General features: G+C 40.7%; 1 protein-coding gene across 1 annotated transcript in view; it reads left to right on the forward strand.

The window, feature by feature from the left end:
• The first annotated feature begins 3,681 nt into the window (after positions 1 to 3,681).
• Positions 3,682 to 18,639, forward strand: part of LOC306770102 (growth factor receptor-bound protein 10-like) — a 74,485-nt gene continuing 59,527 nt past the window's right edge. The window contains exons 1-2 of the mRNA XM_079258897.1: positions 3,682 to 3,880; positions 6,235 to 6,338. Of these exons, the coding sequence (XP_079115023.1) occupies positions 6,288 to 6,338 (51 nt within the window). The 5' untranslated portion in view covers positions 3,682 to 3,880; positions 6,235 to 6,287. The remainder of the gene's footprint in view (positions 3,881 to 6,234; positions 6,339 to 18,639) is intronic.

The following is an 18,639-nucleotide window of genomic DNA, read 5'->3' on the forward strand; positions in this document are numbered from 1 at the left end:
TTATCTAGAAAACTTGTTTAGAAATGAAAGTGGCACATGAATCAAAGAGGAGACGTTTGGCTGCTGCTGCAATGCTAAGGTTTCCCTTGTGCAAAGAGGTTCATAGTTACTCTAAAAGCTGACTAGATTTAAAGAGTAGACTCTGCTAGCAGCTCTGTGTGACTCTACTTAGGCACAAGCCACTTTAAACTAAAAGCTAACAACAGAATGCTAATCTGTTTACAAAAGCTAAAGCGATGATGATGTTAAACTATGTGGGTGCTTATGGTCTTCATGTTAGTTTAGCATATTAGCATGCAAACATGTATTGTGGCTTTGTAATTAGAACATAAATCAAAGGTACCTTATGCAGCCATGTGGTCATAAACCTAACTAGATGTTAGATGACTTATGATCTGCTGATGCTTGCTCACATGATTAGCCAGTTTGTTAGACAGACTGTTGGGACGGTTCATGGCGGGTTTCACAATAACCCCCAGTAATAAAGCAGGTACTTAGAAAATAGTTTTCATTTACAGACAGGATAGAGAATCTTTTTCTGGTTTACATGAGTGAACACTGAGATCAATAGGCTAATCCTCCTAGGAACGTGTTGGTAAATTTCTGACTACTGTCACAATTTTTTATACCTGTCCATAGCGGATGCTGACTGGTTTGAGCTTTGGTTTTTGGTTTAAAAATCACATTGTGCTTTTGTTTTAATGAGAACCAACTGATTTGCATATGTTAAGATAAAAAAATTCAATAAAGTTAAATTTGTGGTCACATAGCATGGGAATGGAGCGAGTTTGAGGAGTCACGTTTCATGTTTTCTGGCAGAATGCCTTTGGGGTTCTTCCTGTTCAAAAGATTACTTTGCCTGGTCCAGGTAAATCACAAATGCTTGCTGAATATGCAGCATGTGTGATGGAATAAGACTCTACACAGGTTCACAACCCACAACTGGCCTCTCTGGCTATAGTTGCCGGTCTATGCTAAAGTGTCCAGAGCAAGAGGTTACCCTATCTATCTATCTATCTATCTATCTATCTATCTATCTATCTATCTATCTATCTATCTATCTATCTATCTATCTATCTATCTAAGCTGTTCCTAGGACTGCACTTTTCTGGTCGGAGATGTCTGATGTCTCATCAGGCATCTGCTGGAGCCACCTCTCACACGACCCCCAATGCTCCGATCACTATGGGTACTACTGTTGCTTTCACCCTCCAGGCCTTCTCCAGTTCTTCCTTGAGGCCTTGGTACTTCTCCAGTTTCTCATGCTCCTTTTTCCTGATATTTCCATCATTGGGGATGGCTACATCGATCACTACAGCTTCCCTCTGCTGCTTATCCATAACCACTATGTCCGGTTGGTTCGCCACCACCATTTTATTTTTCTGGATCTGGAAGTCCCAGAGGATCTTAGCCCTCTTAACCCTCTTGTTCTCCACCACCTTTGGGGGAGTTTCCCACTGGGACTTAGGGGTCTCCAGTCCATATTCTGCACAGATGTTCCCGTACACAATGCCAGCTACTTGGTTATGGCGCTCCATGTATTCTTTGCATGCCAGTATCTTGCACCCTGCTGTGAGGTACTGGATTGTTTCAGGGACTCGTTTGCATAGTCTGGACCTGGGATCCTGCCTGGTATGGTAGATCTGGGCCTCGATTGCTCTGGTGCTCAGGGCCTGGTCCTGTGCTGCCATGATTTGTGCCTCTGTGCTGCTAGAATGATGTCGATGACATGTCGTTGTGGGTGTTTCCCGTAGTCATTGAGTGTTTCTAGTCTTTTACACCAACACAGACCATTTATATGGGATAAAACCATCCCACATTCATTTCTGAATTGGATCTCAACTTGCGTCTGCAACCTTATAAATAATCATCAATAGTTATTTTCAAATAATGTGCATAAATTGTCCTCAAAAGATTTTAAACAGATCTTTTTAAAAAGCTGCATGTGTTGCACCAGGTTGCATTATTCTACTAAATCCCATTATAACAGGCAGTCTGTAACTCAGCAGTTTGTGACCTTGTCAAGCTGAATGTTATTTATAGCTACTATGGTATGGCTGTGACATACCTGAAAGGAATGAGATCAGGTATTTCTTTTCTTTTTAGTCTGTTTGTGCAAACAATGTGATTAAATTGGACATGAAAGACATAATGTTATGAGCCTTATCGTCGGTATAAGTTACAAATATAACATGAGGCTGCTAACCTCATACCCTTGGAGAGCCTGTTTATTCCCTGATAAACTGCCGAATCTTCTCTGCCAATCCCAAAGAGAAACAAGACATTTTATCAATGTAGGAATTAATGTGTTTACCAAACAGAAGCTTCAGTAACATGTGGAGGAACCATACACAGCCACAAAAGCCCAGCTCCTCCCCCTCATGCTGGTCACTGGTTTGGACACACACTGCTGTGAGATGGCATCCTATTCTTCAACCAGCATTTTGTCACAAGCCCATGTGGTTGAGTTGGTCGCTCTTGCATGAACAGCATGCACAAGCTGATCCCACAAGCATTCAGTGGGGTTGAAGTCAGGACCACTCTAGTAAAAGCCCGCTCTGTGGGGGTGACTGTTGTCATATTGGAAAACAGAAACATGTAATTACTACTGTTTGGATCTGATTTCTCTTTGCCTTAAGATTTCCTCCAGTGATGGCTTGTTATGTTCTTCTAGTGAGGGAGATGCCACCCCAGACCATCACACTGCTTCCACCAGACACCGTTACGGTGTGTTCAGACCAAATGCGCTTTAAGCGTAGAAAACGCTCAAAACGCTCGACTCTGGTCACTAAAACTGCCACTTTTGTGTCCGACACCCAAAAAGCTCCCAACGCGTCTGCCGCTGGTGTCTGGAGCGAGCGGCAAACGCGGCTGGTCAGTTTGAATGATGGCGGATTCGGTAGAGTGATGGCATGGTTTTATTTAATAAATAAAGCTAGAGGTCGTGTCGTAGGGTAGTAATAGTCAGTGTTAATGCAACAAGAGCCGCACTCAGCAGAGAGCCGCCGCGATTGTATTATTTGATGTAATTTGCTTTGGAAAGTCTCAATCACACAAGTTATTTATATAAAGATGGACAGATGAGCAAGGCTGGATTATCCAGTGGGCATTATGGGCACAGGCCCAGGGGCCCACATCTACTTGGGGCCCATGTAGGGAAAACACCAGCAGTTTGGACATAAAAAAATTTATAAAAAAGCCAAATAGTTACACCACAGTCTCCAGTGTGTTGCTACTGGTACCATTGGCTGTGAGACGTTAGAAATGTCATTTCACAGTGTATCATTTACAATTTTTACAATGTTGCGGTGGGGAAGGGGGCCCCTGGAACATTCTGGGCCCAGGGCCCTGTGCACTTTTAATCCGGCTCTGCCATTGAGGGTACTGACTTTCAGACTGACCAGTTCGTGGAGTAAGTTTAATGTTTGCAGTGTAGCAGGGCGGGGCGCGCGGAGAGAGAGAGAGAGATATAGAGAGATAGAGAGAGAGGGAGGAGGTTTCCTTCAGCCAGAAAGCGCGTGCTCTCCTCCTCGCGCCTGGGAATGTGCGTGTCTCTCTGCGTGTGCGCGTGGTGCGAGCTGAGTACGTAGTGAGAGACCGAGGAGAGTCAGCTGGTGGAGGAAGTATGCGCAGGGTGAGTGTGGTGTGTACGTGCGCGTGTTTGAGCGTGTGCAAGCGCGATTGTGCGGTTTGTACGTGTGTAAGGAAACGCTCCTGGAGGGGTGAAGGTGAAGGCAGTGCAGCAGCGAGTTTTTTTTTCTCCCCTTTTCTGGGGGGGGGTGGAAGCAGTTTGTGAGGAGATTCAGTCGAGGAGAGTCGAAGCGTACCTGCTGCTGCTGCTACGTGCGTCCTGGACACGATCACCAGCCCTTTCCTTGCCGTAAGCACTTTGAATATTTGTTTAGGAACTTATTGCTCTGAGCAACGTCATCTGTATTGCATCATTTGGCTTGTAATAGTACCTTTTTTTTTTTTTTTTTTAAATTCATTTTGATGTCCTTGATAGATTTATTAATCTTCACACAAAGGCTTTGTGCACACCTTGTTAAAAGTTGAAGAAACTGCAGGGAGCTTTTACCTCTGGAAACTATGAGCTTTCAGAAGTTTAACAGCTTAAGCACAAAGTGATTCTCTAAAACTGCCTTGCTCAAGCCACTTGTGTTGGTGGTGGTGAAAGTTAAAAAGTCAGCATATACCATCACCACCCCCCCTGTGCTGAGATGCTCCATCAGCGTCTGAAACACAGCTGCAGGAATCATTCCTCCTCACTAATACCAACTTTGAGTTGGGAAGGCGGTTATCTGAAGCAGCAGCATGTTAAGGAGCCTTCATCGTGGAGGATAAGCCGGCTGAGTGTGGGTTGATGGTCTGTCATATGGTTCAGTTGGCTCTGCCTTAATGTAGGCAAATCTCTTCATGCTGCTCCTTTCTTCTCTTAGTCCGTGAAGAAGACTTCATTTAGGATCAAGTAACACAGGAGGGGGAGTTTCACTGGGGAGGATGTAGATTTGATATAATTTAGAAAAGTATCTTAAAGTTTATTTCCACATAGGGAGTTGTTGGAGTGGGCGAGCTATGCGGACATACACACACTCACACGTGTGGCATTATTAAGTTGCTCCATAGCCCATTTAATTCCCTAGATCTCCCCATATGACCAGTAAAGCCGAATTATTCCCTTTCTCTGCAGGAGGAAGCACAAATGTCAGTAAATGTCAAGCACTCGGAGCTTTGGCTTTGCTTTCAGGCTTATTAACTGTGCATGCAATCAGCAGGGCTTGCCCTTTTGGCCAGCACTTTGATTGGTGTGAGCAGCCCATGCAAGACGAACATGTGAGATACAAAACTGGACCAGAGCAGAGGGAGAGAGTGAAAGAGAAGAAAAAAATAAACCACGCAATTATCAGGAGTGCAGAGGGTGTCTTTTGCAATGTGTGTCCAACTGTGCATACACATTTAGACACGCATTCTCAGTCAGCAGAGAGACCTAAAGATAACAGAGCCCCAGTGGAAACAGTAATTAGTGGGGTGAAAAGAGAAGAAGGGGGAGAAGAAGAAGAGGAGGAGGAGGAGGAGGTGGAGGAGAGATTGTTCGAACCATCTGATATCTGTTATATAATGACCTGTACAATGGAGACATGCTGGGAGAGAAAGCGAAGAAGGATCTGCAGAGTCAGAGAGAGAGAAGTGATTTTAATTTTAGATGTAAGATTCAGTGTGTGTGTGTGTGTGTGTGCGTGTGCGTGTTATCTGAACGTTTTAGTTTGAAGACACTTTCTTGAATCAACTGTCCTGCATACAGTAATGTCTTCCTCTGAGAAACGTGAACATATTTCCAGTGTGTTTTTGCAACTTTTTATAAAATCAGACAAGCAGTCAGATCATTCCCAGACCAGAGTGGAGAAGATTTTCATGGTGATCTGGGATTTCCACCAGTGGAGGAAGATGAAACCTTCTGCAGAAACAATAAAACGAATGGAGATAGAAATCTGATTCCAAAATGACATTATGCAGAGTTAAGCGCATCAATTTTATAAGGCTGGAATGAATTTCGCCTCCGTCAGCAGCTTTACAGAGTTCTTTTTCCAACTCTCTTGCACAGAGAAAAATAAACACAAGATCTGATGCTGTTCACGAGAGAGTCCACGACTTAAACACAAACATACAAACAGCTTCCAGCTGCGAACTCGCAACAGATAAGGAAGTAGCTGACTCCTATTTCAAGTTGTTTTAAGAAAGACTCCCCCTTTCCCCTCCACGCCAGGCTGCAGGTGGTGAGTGGTCATGTGATGCAAGCTCGGGGAGGGTTTCGTATTTAGTCTTAAGACCCTGGCTTTGTTTGGGGACTGACTTGTGTATGTTGTACATAGTAGCTCTGTTTACTCCAGATTCAGTGTGCACATGTTTGTCCCCGTGTGCACATGTATGCTTTCTGTTTGCTTCAGGTAAGAGATAAAAGTGTTTTGTTTTGTTTTTTTTTAAATCACCTTTCTTCTCTTTTTATGACATTGGTTATCAGTTTTGTGGACTACATGCATGAATTTTAGCAACAATCAACGACTTTAGGAGGCGTCCTTACTAAATGTGGTCTTTAAGCACTACATTTCCTTGTTATTGAATCATTTTGTTCATATTTTTTATTGTCATTTCTCCCTTGTACTTCATCCAGTTTAGTGTCTTGGAGGTGCTCCTTTTCATTTTGTCTAATTTCTGTGTTTCTCATTGCTTGTTCAGGGTGCTGATTTTACCAGAGGGTTCCCTGTAAGAGGGAGCACTAAGGACTCATCATGGCCTTAGCTGGATGTCCCGACTACTTCTTACGTCACTCAAACTACCAGGTAAATATTTTATGTGCTGCGTTTGTGTGCTTATTGATCCTGTGTGGTAGCCCAAGAATCAGCTCTGCAGTTAAGCTTCTTTTAATGCTTCAAAGTAGCACCAGTTCAGATTTCCCTCAAGACATCTATGTATTTATTTATGCTCAACGTTAAAGATGAATCCGCAGATGGATGGTGCCCTTTGTCTATCTATAAATTCATTTCGTGCTTATTCCAGTATGTTTTCAGAGAAATTGCGGGTGCATAACAAATTTTAGTAAACGGAGCAGTACCACTGAAAGTCATAGGGGCAGCGTTGTGCAGTATAGCTCAAATATAATCAGGGAAAGAAGCAAAGAAGACGAAAAAGAAGTCTCGATTAATTTAGTGGCTTCACAGACTCCTGCCGTCTACTGCGCTGTCTCTTTATATGGCTCCATCTGAGGAAATGTGCACGATCATGATGTCCTCCACGTCTTTGTTATTGTCTGAAACCGACGTTGGAACTTAGACATGAACTCTACACTGCCCTCTGTTGGATGTATTGATGAACAACCGTGGCAACATAAAGCACGCATGGAAGTATGTAGACAGTCCATTTCCAAATATGAAGTGAGCATAAAAAAGATCCAAGCTTTTACTCATCTACTTTTTAAATGGCAAAAATGTGTTTCTAACATCAGAATTTTGAAAATACAAATTTGTTTTATAATTTATTTCTTCGTTTTATTTGTGAGTTGAAAGAAATATACTTGTTTGTTCGTTTGTTCTGCCAACAAGTTGGTTTCAGGACATTTTTATTGAGAAAATAAATATAAATGTAAAACAACTAATTTAGCTCGCTGTTAGACACATGCACTGAATCTTCCTGTTAATACCAGGGATACATATTTCCACCTCTTACCTGTAAACACTGTGATTTCAGCATTATTGGGACATTATAGGTCCCCTGATGTTGCATGACCTTTGCTTTTTGTTAGCATTAATGTGCTGTGGTGGTCTTGGTATTAACTGGCTTGTTAATACTCAACAGGTTACATGGGCCTCTAGCAAAACGAAGGTCATGAGTTTGATCTCCTGCTAAATTCTCATGTTAAGTTTTTATTAATATCTTCAAATACTGTGTAAAAACTATTGAGTCAGCCATGAAAGCATTAAATTTGATGACAGTCATTTTCAGGTGAAAATTTCCCACTGAATGACAAGCCTCTGACTTTAACCACTTTCACAGTTGTCACATTACTGGTATGTTTCATGATTTGAAACAGACTATTCATTTTAAGGATTTTTGTTGTAAGATGCAGGACTTGGCCTAAACAAATATACATTTTAATGGATTTTGTCTGTTAGCATTGAAAACATCTGTCCAGCACTCATAAGTACTCCATAAGGTGCCTCGATGTGCCCGCTGTGTTTACGGCACTATTTACGCTAAGGCTTAGCAGAAGCTTAGCGAGCTTCTGCTAAGCTAGGCCTAGCTTAGCTTCTGCTAAGCTAAGCCTAGCTTAGCTTCTGCTAAGGTTTTTTTTTATCATTTGGACCTTTGTTTGGAAATTGGAGTCAGAAACTGCTGCTTTTCTAAAAGGGTTCCCTAAGTAGATAGCTCTGTAAATGACACTCTTTTCCTTCCCATGTGTACAACCTGGATGCATCTTTTTTACGACCTGATGACACTTTCACCCCAGAGCCCTTTCACAACCTTGCCCGTCAGTGTTCGCATAAGTGCTATATTACATGGTGTTTAAGTGGAGTTAGAAAGAAACAAAAAAAAACAGCCAGACCAAATAATTAATAAGCTTCTGACCGTAAAGAAGGAACACAATGACAGAAAAACACTTAGACTCAAACGGCTGGAATCAAAACCATCGCTGTGCGAAGGCACTAGTGCAGACCAACCTCTTTTACTTCTTGTCGTGCTTTGTTGCTAGTAGTGTGCTTCTGCGCTTGCTCCATGTTTACTCTTTTTTTGGTGTATTACTGTGGCAGTACAGTATTACACACAAATACACAGTAATTACACAGTAATACAAGTGTGGCATTTTCACTGTTATTGTGTGGAGGAACACATGTCTGGAAAAGCTTCTGTCGATTGAAAACTTTTGACTTTTTTTCTTATTTTTGACAAAATCATTTAATGTCTGTGTGGATTTGACTTAAGAGACTTACAAGATGAGTATACATGTGAAAGCCTCAGATTTGTGATATAAAAAACTTCTGAAGTGGAAACTTTTCCAAAGCTCAAAGTTTACATGCGTTGTAGGAGACTTTCCAAGTTTAAGTAAAGTGCTAGTTCTACTTCTATGCTGACGCTATAACATACCCTGCATCAGGTATGTTGTAATTCAGTAGAAATGGATAGCTTAAGTTAAAAACAGCTAAACTCATAATCAAATATTTGTTTTTGCTCTTAGAGGCTTTTTCTTACAGGCAACAAACAGAATTGAAAATATATGTACTCACATCTGCAGGGAAATTAGCAAATTTCCTGCTGTCCTTAATAAGGTTGTAGTTAGCTAACTCTTCTTTACACTAGAGCTGGGTGATTAATCGGATTTTAATCTCAATTACGATCTGGGTTTTCAACGATCATAAAAATAAAAGGGTGCAATTATTTTCCTCTTTGCAGTTTCCTCTCCTGCTGTCTTCAGTTGCTAATCGAGTTTCTCTGGCATTGCAGCGCTGTGCTGTAAACTCCTCCCACAGCCGCTTTGGTTTTATTCAGCCACTGTTGCCAACTTGGTGAGTTTCTCACTAAATCTGGCGACTTTTTTGTTAAAAGCGACAAATCTAGCAACTTTTACTGGAGTTTTGGAGACTTTTCTGGTGTTTTGGCGACTGACTTGAAGGCACATATTGTTCTGCAGTTACTGTAATGAACATGCAGCGGGAGCCCCTCCCGCCCTAAAGCAGTCCCAGGCGGCCAGTCTCAGTCGGCTCCGGCTGCAGGTCGATGTAGAATAACTGCAGTAGGTTGTGGAAGTTCACTACAACATAGTTTATACCATTGTCAGTGAGAACTGACATTATTTTCATATACATAGTTCGGCTGTAATATCCCTCCGTTACGGGGTGTTACTATAGCAATGTGTTAATCAGTTGGTTCAAATCAGCTGTCTTTTAACAGGTGAATGAGAGAAACGCGCTGTAGCCTGACTGCGGTTGTTTGGCATAAAATGTACATCGATGCCAATATAACATAGTTCCTATATAAGCGGTAAAAGCGGATCAAAGAACTCAGAATCGTGCATGAGACAGTTATAACGCGCGACACGGAGTCTAGAACACCATGACGCGCAGCGTTGTTTAAAAATTCTGGATAATTGTTTTAAATAATCGAGATCTCTATTTCAGTCAAAATAACCGAGATTATAATTTTTATCATAATCGAGCAGCCCTACTTTACACAACTTGTAAGTCTATACTTTTCAGATCTCAGCAGTAAAATTGTGAAGAAAGCCATTGTTGTCATGGATGAAAGTTAGAACGTATGTTTTCAAAATAGAAACAAAACATGACGAGCCCAGTTGTGAGCGTTCAGTCTCAAGTTAGCAAACAGTTGCTCAGTCTCAATATACACAAAGCTAAAATAATTGGATTTCGGATTTTCACTGTAAAGGGCAATCACAGTAGCAATCATTTATGTTTTCTTTTTTTTTGAAGTTCTGTTTTAACTGGATCCAACTCAGGCTAACTGAACACATTCAAACCATGGAGTTAGATACCATTTCCCATAAGTATAATCAGAACACCAAATAAAGCAGTACTTTTTTGGAATAATGGTGTTTGTAGACTTCCATTGACTTTGCATGCTACTTTAGTTATATTTTGTGCTTACTTTTTAAGCAGACATTGGGTTTAAAGTTTTCTACAAACCTTTTGTTTGTGGATGCGGAGTTTATAAAAAAAACCTAACAGTAAAAAATTTGAGCCGAGACACCAAAATAGTCAACGAAAAGTGACTTAAACACTGAAGGGAAAGATCGAGTTTAGGATCATGTTGAGCTTTTTAGCTCCACATTGTAATTCCTTATCAATTTGAAGTTTAAGAATTAATTTGCAATGTTTGCGTTAGAAAAAGATTTGTGCTTATGAGCTAGAAAAAAGCTTTTAGAAGATGTCCCTCACTTGCATATTCTTCTCAGTGCATCAACTTGTGTATGGTTGTACAGTCAGTCCACTTGCTTCACAATGACTGCCAACCCAGTCATGAGAAATATGGTGCTTCTGCAACACAACAGACCTACTTCCAGAGTCCAACTCCTGCAGAATGAGCCCTTTGTTTCTCAGCTTGGGTTTTCTCCCCTCCAACTCTCCAGTAACCTAAAGAATTTGGCTAAAGAGCATCGTGGAGGTCTATAAATAGAGCGCTAAACAAACAGCAACAACAAGCTGTGGACTTTGTTGTGTGACAGGCATGAAAGCATGGGATTGATGGTGTGATGTCTCACTGGGACGATGGAGGTGACGTAGCCTTTTTCCTCTTTAGCGGGAGCTACAGACATGAAGCTCCCTGCTAACCCGAACCGTGGGACCACTGAGCCCCTGTTGAGCTGACATTAAGTTGAATTGGTTTACGTTAGCGTCCAGGAGAGGGTTTTGCACCAGTAACACTGCAGTGAATAGTGAATTGAATCCCCATAGAAAACAACATTCCTCTGCCCTGCATCAAGCAGAGAAAAAACAAGAGTTTGATAGACGGAGAGAAGTGCGTTATAACATTGCTGTGTGTCCTCATGCACAGCTTGACATGGCTCACACACACCACAATGAATTTCTCAGCTGGTTTAATGTGTCGATAAGAGCAAATGATCCCTTTCTTCTGTGTACTTGCGTAACGCTATACATAACAAGGGGCATGTTTAGGAATTTGGGCAAAATTCCAGGCCCATCTCCTGTATGTGTGTGTGTGTGTGTGTACGTCTGTCGAAGTGAAAACATTGGATCTTTGCCTGAGATGTCTCTGATTGAGCAACCAGCAACTGTTCCTTTCGTTCCCTCTTTTCCCGTCCATCTCCTCATGTATGAGTATGTGTTTATAAATGTGTTTGCACACACACACACACACACACTACCCAACACACACAAAACCCACAGTCCACAGACTTTTGGCTCTGGGAAGTTATGACTTTAGCTGTCCGGAAAAGTGGAAAGAATGAAGTATTAAAGAGCTCCTTCCCCCCGTCCAGTGTCAGTTTTTGTACCATTTTTTCCTGAATGTGTCTGACAACATGGACCAGTTATATTTCTGTCTGCTCGTCCTTATGTAAGAGCCAGTGGACACGCTCAGTTGTGTTTCTGCTTTCAAGGAAGCATGGCCTACAGCGCTCGGATTCAAGGTATGTTGAAAGTATGTAGATGATGCTGCAGGCTGTTGGGGAGTGGGTGCGGTGAGAGGTTTGCTTGTAATGAAAGAGTCATCAAGAGTAGTTACAGGATTCCTGTGCAGAGCAACCGCAATATGTCAAAAAGATTGGAACTCCGCTCAACTTTATTTATAATTCAAGCCCTAAGTTATATTTTACAGCTTGTACTGGCTCCAAGAGGCAACATATTAATATGGTCGAATGTCACATTCAGATTATAAAGCACAGAATAAAAGGTTAATGAGAGGCAAGTTTAAAAGAGTTAGTTATGTTTGTCTAAGATGTCAAATGCTGTATGAACCACTGTGCACAGACACTGTACAGACTCATTACATGAGGTGTGAGAGCTGGGTTTCGCCTCCTGCCTCTTGCAGCTTTGTGGTCAGCCTGATCTAAATTGCAAATCTTTAAACACACTCCACATCTTTCACAACTTGATGATTATTCTGAAGGAAGCAACTAAAACTGCACTCTATTTACCAGAAACAGCCAAGGGATTCTTTGAATCTTCATCTGAGAGATTACACCGAACATCTGAGGTCATTTACAAGCTCAAAGCGAGAAAATGAGTGGATCTGTTGATAAGTACATGTTGGGATCTGTAAATGGGACCTAATTTATTCACAGAGAATAACATCAAGCATAAACTGGAGTTTGGTAGAAGGACATCACCGATGATGCTTACTTCAGTATCCCGCATCAGCTTTTTTGTTTTGCTGTATAGCAGGGATGAACAAATCCATTCCTCAGGTAGCCGCTGTCCTGCAGATTTTAGGTGTTTCCCTATTAGTATAAACAGATTCGGTTTAACAGGCAAAAGTGCAGAACTTGACAAGTTGTTGGATACAGCTTGAATCATGTGTGTTGAAGCAGGGAAGCACAAAAAACTAGCAGGATGGTATCCTTTGAGGACCAAAAGTGGCTGTTTGCTGCTTTATAATAAATATCTGATAAGTATGCTGCTTTAAAATGTTTCAACTACAGTTGCTAACTTTTTAAATTCAAGAACATTTAAAATTTTCATCCGTTTTCTTAAGATGCACAACCATTTGTCAATTTAAAAACTGACTGTGTGAAAAACTTTGATGCACTTCATCCTCTTGTGGACTTGATGACCCATTAAGCGTGCAGTGATTTTGTTCATGCAAAGAAAAACCTCATGCATCCCCTGTGATCAGTGGCTCGGACCACTGTCATTTCATAGACGTCTGTGTAATTAGCACTTTGAAACATGATCCAAGCTTTACATATAAAGCACAAACTCAGCAGTTTCTCAGTAAGTGTGCCAAACGAAAGTCACAGAGTTGACGATATGAAGCAAACAGTTTTAAAACCGAATAGCTTGAAAAACTATGACAGAGCAGATGATGGTATGTTGCATGGAACATGTCATAGTTTTGGCCATATAATGCAGTGCATGCATGTGTACATGTCTGGGCCTTGCAGCCTAAAGCTGCAGAGAAGCGAGAACCTTTTTCTTCTTCTCGAGGCTCCAAGAAGAAAATGACGTCATTTTGTTCCCGCGGACGCGTTTGAAGACAGTTCTTGACACGTCGGGCAGGCAGAACTTTTTTCTTGTGGGGCTCCGAGAAGTATCGTGTGATTGGTCGGACATGTGAGGTGGGCGTCGTTAACACGGAAAAAGCATGAAGTGGAGTTGCTGCTTCCGCGTTTTTGCTGTTGCAGGTAAAACGGATTGTTTTAATAAAACAGCTGATCGAGGTGGTGAGAAAGTAGGAAGATTTTTTCATGTGGCATTAAAACACTCGGAAGTTACTCGTTAAATATGAAACTAGAAAAGCAGAGAGCAGAAACCTCCACCAAGCACAATGTTAAAGAATCCTTTAAAACATTCCGGGATCATAATGGTGATCTGGATCACCACCAAAATTGAATCAGTTTTTCATTTTTACATTTCCAACAACTCTTGAAATTTTTATAAAAATCCCTCCGTAACCTTTTAAGTTATCTTGAGCTAAAAGACGCCGGGAAAAACATAACCTGGTGGAGGTAACAACCGGGTTCGTTGCAGACATCGCCCCCCGCAATGATCCCTCCCCGCTGCAGACGTGCTTCTCGTAGAGTATGTATGGACCTGACGAACAAGAAGTTTTTTCTTGTTCTTCCAGCCTCGAGGACAAGAACTCCGTGCTTGCTTCTCGTGGAGTATGTAAGAAGCTTAAAAAGTCCCATCATGGCTGTCTGTCTCACTCAACCACACATTAAATGTTTTTATTTTTTTATTTTTTTTTAACATATTTTTAAAATTAATTATGGAGAAGAAAAATAGTTTGAGAAGCTTAAATACTTAAGATGTTTCATATTCACATGCACACATACATTCACTGGGTAGGCACACCTTGCTTGGACGACTGTAGGGCTATCCAGTTGGATCTTATGAGGGCCGCATCCCAGCAGTTTTTTCATGTGTCCCTGCTTCAACACACCTGACTCAAATTAAAAGGCTCTTACAGACAACACACCATTGCCACAGTAAAACATGGTAGTGACAGCATCATGGTGTGTGGGATGTTTTTCCGCAGCAGGGTCTGGGTAACTGGTCTGAGTAATGAGAAGGATACATGGTTCTAAATACAGGGATATTCTTGAGCAAAACTTGTATCAGTCTGTATCTGATTTGAGACTAGGATGGAGGTTCACCTTCTAGCCTGACAATGGTCCCAAGCATACTGCAAAAGCAGTACTTGAGTGGTTTAAGGTGAAACATATAAATGTTTTAGAATGGTTTAGTCAAAGCCCAGACCTCGATCCAACTGAGAATCTGTAGTCACACTGAAAGATTGCTTTTTGAACCAACAAAATCCCAGAAGCAGGATGTGGCAACCTCATAGAGGACTAATCAATAACAACTTGCAACTGTGATTGCCTCAAAACTTGCTTTACAAAACACTTTACAGGGGTAAATACTTCTCCACAATGTTTTCTGTTATTTTGTCCTATTTGTTGTAAGCTTCATAATAATAATAATAATAATAATAATAATAATAATAGACATATGAGGATGACTATATATGTGTCGAACAAGGATTTCACTGAAATTAACGTCAGCTTGACAGGATGAGCTGTCAGCCGGAGGAGAGCTCATCTAAACCGCCTCCTCCAAGTTTTTAATTTTATCACAAAGGAAAATGTAAATAAATCAAATTTTAATTGCTGGCACCATGTCATTTAAAATTTTTTTTCGTGTTTTTGTGGAAGAATGAGATCAGTAATTAAATAAACTTGAAATGTGTAGTTGCTAGGCAACGGAGGACTGGAGCACTATGGGTAATTCTCGTACACTAGATAGGCCGTCTCTTTTTACTGGCAAGTAAGCGCACTTTGGAGTATGCGGACTGCGTAGAACACTTCGTAGTCTGTGTAGTTTCCGCACTTGGAAGTGTGCAGACCTTGAATTGAGACGCAGCCTAAATCCTCTGTTCAGGTCGGATCTGTCGATCCTTTAAGTCAAATCCTTAGTGAGACATAGTCTTGTCCTCTTTTCTACTCAGTTTATGTCTAGTCTTGTTTTTTCCTTCGTTCAGTCAGATCATGTCTTGTCTTGATTCCTAAGTTTCTGCGTGAATACCTCTTCATTAAATGGTTTTGCTTCACTCCATCTGCCTCCTGAGCCTGCATTTGGGTCTTCACCATCGCCACACTGTGACAGATTGTGGTCTGCAGTATCTGCTCAGAGAGCTCGATCCAGCTAAAGACTTCTGATCATAGAAGCTGCTGTTTAATCGGGGTGGAACGTCTTCGTGAAGCCGATTTGTAACAATTTTTAGTTCAGTTTTAAGATCTTAAAAAACGGCACTGAGCAAAAGAGATAATATGATTTGATAGAAACTGATTGATCAGAATGAGGAACTTGTCTGTTTGATTTGTACTTCAGAAGTTGGACTTTCCAAGTTTCCAGTCAGAACAAGAACACCATTTTAATTCTGATATCTGACTCGGGAATAGTTCACCCATATCCGACTTCACCCATAGAAGACAGCCGCAACGTCCCAGAGCTAATGTTGAATATACCATACTTTCTGTTGTCTGCTGGAAGTTTACTGCTCTGCTGGAACATATTGGGAGGCCCTGCTGCATTATTTTCTCTTCCCTTCTTAGCTGAAATTTTTTTAAACCTGGAAATATGGAAGCTTTCGGTGTACACACATTTCACTTCACCGTCTTGCTTTTAATGATTCCAAACAGAAATATTTGCAAAATAGGGACTTGCTTCAGGCACCTCATTCCCCATCAGTACAATGTACACATGAATTCTAATGGATATATTTCAAGAACTGATTTTGTTTAAACATATTTTGTTTGGCTTTAACTTGGCCACTTGCAATTTCCAAAGATGGGACTAGAATGATGAGGTGCATCCATGAATTCAGCCCGATGTCTGATCTATTAGTTGCATCAGTATCTGATCCTGGTCATCTTAAATGATGAAAACACCAATTTTGATTGTGAGGTACAAAAAGAACCCACAAAAAATGCCAGGTTGTAGCGTTCTTCTGCATGACATTGTAGAGATGCATTGGTCTTATTGTGCCTGTATAGGTATGAAGATATAAAATACACCAGTGCATGCAGTTTCTTCTTAATAAAACTCAATGAAAACAAATTGAAAATTAAATTAAATTAAGTTAAAATGAAATTTACTGATTAGTCCTATTCAATCACATGCCAGTGATTTGCAAGAAAGCATCCTATTGTTTTCTATACCCCCACCACAGGGGTGTCCAGCTCTGGTCCTCGAGGACCACAAATCTCCAGGTTTTCCATGTATCCCTGTTGCAACTCTTCTGACCTGGTTGTGCAGACCTTCATGAGCTATTGGATCCATTTAATAGAAGCCAGGTATGTTGGAACAGGGATACATTGAAAACCTGCAGGACAGTGGCCCTCGAGAACTGACTTTGGGCACCACTGGCTACTGTTAGCATATCAGAAGTGCTCCTTAGACAAATGGCTGTAGCTGTTTGACCAGGCATCTGTATAGACTTCCAGAACGATTTCCGTTGATCACATCAACGCTACCTCCACCACCTGTTACAGTTCCCATGAAATGGCTTGTACAGTGCTATTTGCCTCTACTTCTTTTACGCAGTTTTCCTAAATATGAAGTCTGGAGAGGCCACGGCCAAAGTTTTCCCTGAGTGGCCACTTACCACAACTCTGGATCGACTCAACAAGATTTCAGAATGAAGGACAGTGCTCACAGGATGTAGAATTACTGTATAATTGCCGCAATAAATGAATTAATATTTAGACCTCAAGCCTTGCCCTCTTGTTAGTATTTGGTAACCAAGTACCCGTGCAAACACACTTAACTGTGCCATCAACCTTTCGCGTTTGGCTACATCTGGGATATCTTGCTTGTGATTGGCCCAGTTTTCTGCTGTCCAGCAGAAACTTAGTTATATAACCAGGCTGCTGATGAACATTCAGAACAGCTTGCCATCAGAAGCTTGGTGTTTTGGTGACTTGTTGACAACAAGGTCAACAAGTGTCCAAACAGTCTTCATAGTGGGCCGTTTGACTTTCTTGTGGAGGTTTTGTTGCTTAAAGGTTTATTTTGTTGGGTAGTGACCTAAGTCCTTGGTTACCTCCACCAAGAAGGTTATGTGTTTATCTTTTTGTTTTCAAAATAACTCAAAAGTTATGGATGGATTTTCATTAAATTTTCAGGATTTGTTGGAAATGTGAAAAGGAAAAACTGATTTAATTTTGATCCAGGAATTATTTAGAACCGTGGCCCTTGGTGGAGGTTTACGGTCTCTGAGTTAGAGCTGCACATTTAATTGTTAAAAAATTGCAATCTTGATTCACACTTGTATACGATCTCATTTTCAAATGACGACGATTTTTAAGAAAAAAAAAAAAAAAAGACCACAAATGTACCACATTTCAAACTGGGACATCAACTGCATAAAAACAAGCGCTCCCTCTTTCTCCCTCAACAAATGACATCAGCAGATCCTTATACCACGTGACGCAGATGCCGGCTGGTAGGAAAAAACTTGGCGACTTTCTCGCTAAATCTGGCGACTTTCCAAACCCCATTGGCAACTTTTTTTTTTTTGTTAAAAGTGACCAGTGACTAATCTAGCTACTTTTACTGGAGTTATTGGAGAAGTTTCTGGTGTTTTGGCGACGCCATTGCCTAATTTGCATAATTGGCTATATGTGTGTAATGTAATGACCGTTGTAGGAGAGAGGAATAATGTGGAGAAACAAAAAATTAGTCAAAACCACCCCAAATATGTTTAGTACTATGAATAAACTCTTTTGTTTTGTTTTTTTTGTTGTTTTTTTTTAAGTTTTATTTTCGTTTTGCCATTGAAATAGGATATCACTTTTTAAAAAAAAGTAGATTTTGAATACCTATAGACCCACATTACATAAATCCCTTTTGTCCTCCATTGTTAAATGTCAGAATATCAAATTTAGCCAAAGGACTGCATGTGAAATTTCTAGCTTCATGTCCAACCCTCCTGTTGTTTATATTTTAAGAAACACACCTACCTCTCATCACCTTATGCACAGAAAAAACATTGTTCAGAAATGTTACTATTTAAAATTAAGAGTGTGTAAGAGAAGACCAGAGAGACATTTATTGTTTTTATGTTCAGTGTCAGCTGTTACAAAGTTGATGTGCCGGTAATACGTGCAATAAATATTTATATTGGAAAAAAATCCTGAAAGAATCGTGATCTCAATTCTAAGCAAAAAAAATTGTGATTTTCATTTTATCCAGAACTGTGCAGCCCTACTCCGAGTGCTTTTTTAGTTTCATGATGAAGTGTCTAAATAAACTTTCTTTTTAGCATTTAATCGTCTGTCTTTTATGTTGAGGCCCCTTTCCCCCCTTTCACTTAGCAGAGTTTAGGTTGTAACAATCAGTATTTTTACAAACATTAAGAATACTCACCAAAAGAAGGATTTGTCCTTCTTTC

Source organism: Telmatherina bonti, assembly GCF_933228915.1.
Source record: "Telmatherina bonti genome assembly, chromosome: 19".
Lineage (NCBI taxonomy): Eukaryota > Metazoa > Chordata > Actinopteri > Atheriniformes > Telmatherinidae > Telmatherina > Telmatherina bonti.